Source organism: Panthera uncia, chromosome E3 (assembly GCF_023721935.1).
Source record: "Panthera uncia isolate 11264 chromosome E3, Puncia_PCG_1.0, whole genome shotgun sequence".
NCBI lineage: Eukaryota > Metazoa > Chordata > Mammalia > Carnivora > Felidae > Panthera > Panthera uncia.
This window is the reverse complement of record NC_064815.1, coordinates 19,102,490-19,110,235: the sequence shown is the minus strand read 5'-3', so window position 1 is coordinate 19,110,235 and position 7,746 is coordinate 19,102,490. Positions and strand designations below refer to the sequence as shown.

Here is a 7,746-nt window from a genome sequence, read left to right as displayed (position 1 = left end):
GACGCCAAGCGGAGAGGAGGCGGCGCGGCGCGCAGGGGGAGGGGACTTCCAATACTATGTTGGGAGAGGGAGAGGGAGAGGGAGAGGGAGATCCCAAGCAAGCTTCAGGCAATCAGTGCAGAGCCTGACATAGGGCTTAATCTCATGAACCATGAGATCATGACTTGAACCGAAAGAGAGTCAGACGCTTAACCAAATGAGCCACCCAGGCGTCCCTGATTTCACCACTTCTATTCAACATAGTATTGGAAGTCCTAGCCAGAGGAATTAAACAAGAAAAAGACACAAAAGCATGCAAACTGAAAAAGAAGTAAAATTATCTCTGTTCACAGGCAACACTATGATATAGGTGGAAAAGCCTAAAGATGCAACAAAAAACTGTTAGAACTGATAAACAATTTCAGCAAAGTTACAGAATACAAAAATTAACACATGAAAACCAGTTGTTTCTATACACTGATAATGAACAATCTGAAAAAGAAATTAAGAAAACAATTCCATTTACAACAGCACTGAAAAAAATTAAATAATTAGGGATAAACTTAACCAAGGAGGTAAAAGATTTGTATACTGAAGACTATAAAATATTGCTGAAAGATTTAAAGAAGACAAAAACAGAAAGAAATCCCATGTTTGTGGACTGCAAAACTTTACACTGTTAAGATGTCAATACTATCCAAAAACAACCTACAGATTCAACATAATCCCTATCAAAATCCCAATAACATTTTTTTGCAGAAATAGAAAAAGCCATATGGAAATCCCAAGGGACCCTAAACAATCCAAATCATCTTGAAAAAGAATACAAACAGAAAATGGAACAGTGATTGTCAGGGGCTGGGGTGAGGAAGAAATGGGAGTTATTTAATTGGTACAGAGTTCCAGTTTTGTAAGATTAAAAACTCCTGGATACTGGTTGCACAACATGTGAATATATTTAACACTAATGAACTACACACTTAAAAGTGGTTAAGATGATAAATTTTACAAGTGAAAAAACAAAGTATATACACACAAACACATTTGAAAGAGGACTGCCTTCAGAGTTCACCTGGAGAGGCAAGAGAAGTCACTTAGTTTATTGACAGTGTAGCCCCCGTGTGTCTGAAATAACACCAATGTTTCCCTCAAAAGAAAATTATTAATTATCCTGAATGAATGACAACGGCTTTTGGGATTTATCAGCTCTGGTATTAATTCTAAAAGACTAGGGCTAGTATTCTTCTCATATAAACTAATCTTAATCCAATTTTTAATGATGTTTATAATTCCTATTTAAAAAAAGAAAGAAAGAAAGTAACCAGGAAAAGTAATCAAGCCCCTGGAAGACAATATTATCAACCCATTTTTGCCCCAAGTAAACACAAATGCCAAATGACTTAACTGATCAACTTTATAAAGAGCACTGTAATTTGTGAACTTCATTTCTAACCAATTTGGCCTGAGTGCTAGAAAGGGGTTATGGGGCAGCTCATAGAACTGGGATTCAAAAAAAACAACAAAAAACAAAGAAAGATTTTTTACATTACATTCTGTTTCTGGCTCTAGAAAGACACTTGTGTCTAAGTCTTAGCTGTCTGGTCTATGATACCATGATCCTACTGTAAAAGAGCACTGTGTGTTAATTATGATTCAAAACCCAACTAAATAGAAATACACCAATGCTCAGGATGGTTTTTATAAGCTATCATTTTCATTATGTGTCACACTTTTCCTAGTTAAAATAATTTTTACTTACTTGGTCAACTTGTGGCTTTTCATTGCTGTGAGAAACTCTCTGACAATCTCAGGACTCTGGTGCCTGCATGGTGTTTTTGATATATATTTTAATGTCTACGAAAAAAATTTTAAAAAGAAAATGCATAAGACAAAAAAATCTGAATGAGAAAAAGGGAAGACAATGGTTATAATTTAGTATTGTAAAATTTTGTTTAAAAAATCTTCTATGGGGTGCCTTGGGTGGCTCAGTCGGTTAAGTGTCCAACTTCAGCTCAGGTCACGATCTCATGGTTTGTGAGTTCAAGCCCCACATCAGTCTCTGTGTTGACAACTCAAAGTCTGGAGCCTGCTTCAGGTTCTGTGTCACCCTCTCTCTCTGTCCCTCCCCTGCTCACTCTGTCTCTCACTCTCTCTCAAAAATAAAAAAATATTAAATAAAAATAAAAGACAATCTTCTATAAAAAAATGGCTTCAGGAGAGTTAATCTTCATATAATGGGAATTCCTCAAAAAGAAAATCAGTAGCTAGAACAGGAATAATGAATGACATTCAGGAAGAAAGCTTTCCTGATCTTAAAAAAAAAGAAAAACCTCAATCTGACAATTGTGTTATATTTCAATTTTTTTCTTTTTTCTTTTTAATGTTTATTTTTAAGGGAGAGTGCAAGCGGGAGAGGAGCAGAGAGAGAGAGGAGGACAGAGGGTCCAAAGCAGGCTTCATACTGAAAGCAGCAAGCCCAATGTGGGGCTCGAACTCATGAAACGTGAGATTATGACCTGAGCAGAAGTTGCCACTCAACCGACTGAGCCACCTAGGAGCCCCTTCAGACAATTTTTTTAAAGACATGAAACCCAAAGAATAAAATAGTCACAAATCCATACGGATATAAGTAAATAAATAAATGGATGAGAAGGAACAATTGTTTGTTACAGAAGATTTCTATGTGTTAAATATGGAAGGAATGAGGGAAATAATCACCATCAGGCAATTGAACCACAGTAATAATTACTGCAGGAAAGACCTACCAATGAATACTAAAATCAATGGGCAAAAGCTTAAGGAGAAATATGATATTTGCATAGCCTCACAGCATCTTCCCCAAATATTTATTAATACTGTGATAGTTTTAATATATATGTCCTCAAACTCTTTGATACCCTTCCCTTCAAGAGGTGCCTTTCTTTTTTTTTTTATTTTTATTTTTTTTTAAATTTTTTTTTAATGTTTATTTATTTTTGAGACAGAGAGAGACAGAGCACAAACGGGGGAGGGTCAGAGAGAGAGGGAGACACAGAATCTGAAACAGGCTCCAGGCTCTGAGCAGTCAGCACAGAGCCCGACACAGGGCTCGAACTCACATACCGCGAGATCGTGACCTGAGCCGAAGTCGGCCGCTTAACCGACTGAGCCACCCAGGCGCCCCTCAAGAGGTGCCTTTCAATGGACTGGACTTGGTGACTCCTTTCTAATGAATACGAAGTGTAAACAGAAAAACAGTAACTTTACAGTGGGGAAACCAGGCAGATACCACTGTAATCAAGTGATCTCAGTTAACAGTACCAGTGACAAGACACTGATATCATGTACCCTGTATCACACACTGAGCAGGGCACATCGCTTCTGTGGCATTCTTCCCCAAAAGCTGTAACTTCAGTTTGATCATGAGAAAACATCAAACAAACCAAAGCTGAAGGACATTCTATAAAAGACTTGCATTGGTACTCTTCAAAGTGTCAAGGTCATGCATGGAAGATGAGGAAAGACTGAGGAAAGACTAAGGATCCGTTACAGACGGGAGGATATAAGGAGACATGCTAACATTTAACCTGTTAAATACAAAATGGCATCCTGAATCAGATCCTTGAACAGAAAAAGGGCATTAATGGAAAAACTGAGAAAATCTGAATAAAATGTTTGTGTAATTTCCTTAGTTTTGATCATTGTACCATGGTTAAATAAAATGTTAACATCAAGGAAACCTGGGGGAAGGACATATGGGAACTCTCAGCACCATCTTTATAACTTTTCTGTAAAATTATCTCAAAATAAAAGGCTCTTACTTTTTTTAAAAGAGAGAATCCCACCTAGACATAACTTGAAAGGAATTTCAAGCCTGAAAAGTAAACAGTAACCTCATAAGTTAAGAGTTTCTCTCAAGTTCAAAAATCTGGTTGGTCTCAGACTCCTCCACAACGACAAACAATAAGAGACCAAGTAATACCTACAGAGCCTTGACGACTGAAGGCTGAGGCCAATAACTCCATAGTCAGATGAGGGGTCATTCACATTAAAAACACGAGAAATACATTCTCAAGTATAAACAGTCTCAAAACACTTAACACCACAACAACTTTCCTTAAGGTACCACATATTAAAAGCAAGAGCTTAATGAGTATGTAATAGAGTGGCAGTGAGCTTAGACTAATTTAAGCACGCAGAAAAGCACCTGACAGCTTGAAATTTGGCTGTAAAACTAATTACAAACATTTCATTTTTTTTTTTTTTAGAGATGGATGAACGATACAATGTAAAAGAACATGAGTGAATAAATGAATGATGGGATTTCAAACACATGATTAGATGAACAAAACCAGACAGGGAGGAATGGGGACAAACGTACTAAACTCCCCCTTAAATTCCTTAAAAGGGATTATGGTAACTTAACCCAGGTTTAATTTTGTCTTTGAAAAGATAAAGACAATTAAAACTAAATCCTGGGGTGCCTGGTTGGCTCAGTTGGTTAAGCGTCCAACTCGATCTTAGCTCAGGTCATGATCCCAGGATCATGAGATCAAGCCCCTGAGCATGGAGCCTGCTTGGGATTCTCTTTCTTTCTCTTTCTTTCTCTCTCTCTCTCTCTCTCTCTCTCTCTCTCTCTCTCTCTGCCCCTCTCCCCCTAAAATAACAAAGTAAATAAAAATAAAAACTAGAGGTGCTTAGGCAGCTCACTTGGTTAAGCATCCTTTTTTTTTTTTCAATATATGAAGTTTACTGTCAAATTGGTTTCCATACAACACCCAGTGCTCATCCCAAAAGATGCCCTCCTCAATACCCATCACCCACCCTCCCCTCCCTCCCACCCCCCATCAACCCTCAGTTTGTTCTCAGTTTTTAACAGTCTCTTATGCTTTGGCTCTCTCCCACTCTAACCTCTTTTTTTTTTTTTTTTCCTTCCCCTCCCCCATGGGTTTCTGTTAAGTTTCTCAGGATCCACATAAGAGTGAAACCATATGGTATCTGTCTTTCTCTGTATGGCTTATTTCACTTAGCATCACACTCTCCAGTCCCATCCATGTTGCTACAAAGGGCCATATTTCATTCTTTCTCATTGCCACATAGTACTCCATTGTGTATATAAACCACAATTTCTTTATCCATTCATCAGTTGATGGACATTTAGGCTCTTTCCATAATTTGGTTATTGTTGAGAGTGCTGCTATAAACATTGGGGTACAAGTGCCCCTATGCATCAGTATTCCTGTATCCCTTGGGTAAATTCCTAGCAGTGCTATTGCTGGATCATAGGGTAGGTCTATTTTTAATTTTTTGAGGAACCTCCACACTGTTTTCCAGAGTGGCTGCACCAATTTGCATTCCCACCAACAGTGCAAGAGGGTTCCCGTATCTCCACATCCTCGCCAGCATCTATAGTCTCCTGATTTGTTCATTTTGGCCACTCTGACTGGCGTGAGTGGTTAAGCATCCTTAACTCTCAATTTCAGCTCAGGTCATGATCTCATGGTTCATGAGTTCAAGTCCCATATCAGGCTCCGTGCTGATAGTGTGGAGCCTGCTAGGAATTCTCTCTCTGCCCCCTCCCCTGCTCTCTCTCTCAAAATAAATAAATAAACTTTAAAAAGAATAATAAAATGTCAAAAAAATAAAAGTTAAAAAAAATAAAAACTAAACCCTTTATAAAGACAAAATCAGATTTGAAAGGAAATAGCCAAAACATAAATTAAAATGACAGATATAAAAATCAAACATCACAGGGGCACCTGGGTGGCTCGGCCGGTTAAGCGTTGACTCTTGATTTTGGCTCAGGTCATGATCTCACTGTTCATGAGTTCGAGACCCCTATCAGGCAGAGCCTGCTTGGGATTCTGTCTCCCTCTCTCTCTGACCCTCCCCAACCTGCTCTCTCTCAAAATAAATAAAAGTAAACTTTTTAAAAAATTATTAAAAAAATCAAACATCATATATAACAAATATAATAGCTTAAACTTTCTTTTTTAAGGATAAAGCATAAGGTTGGAAGAAAACATAGCAAAATGTCAACTAGATGTTAGATTATAAATTACTTTAGCTTTCTTCTTTATCCTTTTTGGTACTTCCTAAGTTTTTTACAATAAAAAACATCACTTTTTGTGCAATAAAGAATTGAGCTTTGGGGCACCTGGGTGGCTCAGCTGGTTGAGCATCCGACTTCAGCTCAGGTCATGATCTCACAGTCTGTGGGTTCGAGCCCCACGTCGGGCTCTGGGCTAACACTCGGAGCCTGGAGCCTGCTTCGGATTCTGTGTCTCCTCCTCTCTCTGCCCCTCCCCTGCTCATGCTCTCTCTCTCTCTCTCTCTCATTAATAAACGTTGAAAGGAAGAAAAAGAAAGAAAGAAAGAAAGAAAGAAAGAAAGAAAGAAAGAAAGAAAGAAGAAAGAAAGAGAGAGAATTGAGCTTTGCCCAAAGAGACGTTCTGGCCTTTGCCTTCAGCTTCTGAGAGGCAATGTTATACTTAATAGGAGTATCTTTCTCTGGAGGTCTTATGTCATAATGAATAGTCTTAATGTGACTTAGGGTGGAGGCTTTGGGTCATGCAGAATCAGTGCACCTGGAGGCTGAGATGAACTACAAAGGGCAACCAATCATTCAATTATGCCTATATAACAGAACTCAAATAAAAATTTGGGAAGCTGAAGTTTAGCTGAGCTTCCCTGGTTGACAATATTTTGTATGTATTATCACACACTGATTTCAAGAGAAACATTTTCTGACTCCACCCACATTAGAGGACATTTTCTGACTCCACCCACATAAGAGGAGGATAGAAGCTCTGTGTTGGCATTTCTCCTAGAATCTGCCTCATATGCTTCTTCCTTTGGTCAATTTTAATCTGTATCCTTTCCATGTAATGAACCATAACTGTGAATGTAATAGCTTTCAGTGAGTTCTGAGTACTTCCAGTAAATTACTGAACCCAAGGGTGGTCTTAGGGATCCCTGACTCGCAAATGGTGTTAGAATTGAGGACAGTCTTTTTTTTTTTCACTATTCCCTCTAACTCTGTCATTGGCTAACCTCACCATTGGCCAAATTTCCTCCACTTGCATGAACAGAATAAAAACTGGGTTAGAGTAAAACTACTCAAATCAGTAAGAGTCAGTCATGATTTGGTGGCCAGTCATCCCTGGAATAAACCAACCCCTCAATGCTAGTTTCGGTAGCCCCTCGACAAGCCTAGGCTTACTTCATAGGTGATAGTATTCAAGTTCTGTTGCCCAGAATTGTGTTTGTTCTTTCCACTTTCTTTCCGTTGCTCTTTCAGATCAGTCAGTAACTGGAACACCTGGGAAGTGATAAAAGATTTTTATGAGTAAATGTGAGAAATGTATTTCATGAGCAATGATTTTTTAAGTTTATTTTATTTATTTATTTATTTTGAGAGAGAGGGAGCAAGCAAGCAGGGGAGGGGCATACAGAGGATCCCAAGAAGGCTCCACACTGTCAGAGCAGAGCCCAATTCAGGGCTCAAACTCACGAAACATGAGATCACAATCCAAGCCAAAACCAACAAGAGTCGGAAGCTTAACGGACTGAGCCACCCAGGCACCCCTCAAGGTCAATGATTCTGAAGGATAAACAGAATAGTACGTCTTTTCTTTCAAACCCTCCCCTTAACTCTTCATTAGAGCAAATATGAGTCTGAGAAGCATCTGACATTTTAAAAATGCTTTTATCTAAGTCAAGTAATCCAAATTCATTAGTTTACTGAAATATTTCAAATGTTTCCTTATTAATATACACCATATCACT

At 38.5% G+C, this 7,746-nt stretch overlaps 1 protein-coding gene across 5 annotated transcripts in view; it reads right to left on the bottom strand.

Moving 5' to 3' along the window:
* CRCP (CGRP receptor component) overlaps positions 1 to 7,746 on the bottom strand; it is a 47,190-nt gene that overhangs the window by 27,041 nt on the left and 12,403 nt on the right. For 3 of the 5 annotated variants that reach the window (XM_049638757.1, XM_049638758.1, XM_049638759.1), the window contains exons 1-2: positions 3,780 to 4,130; positions 1,739 to 1,833 (exon numbers count right to left, since the gene is read on the bottom strand). Coding sequence is in view for 2 of the 5 variants with exons in the window: in XM_049638756.1 (XP_049494713.1) it covers positions 1,739 to 1,833; positions 7,181 to 7,279 (194 nt within the window). In the remaining 3 variants the exon portion in view is untranslated. Of the gene's footprint in view, positions 1 to 1,738; positions 1,834 to 3,779; positions 4,131 to 7,180; positions 7,280 to 7,746 lie in introns of those variants that run through there. The other 2 variants (XM_049638756.1, XM_049638760.1) reach the window with 2 other exon arrangements.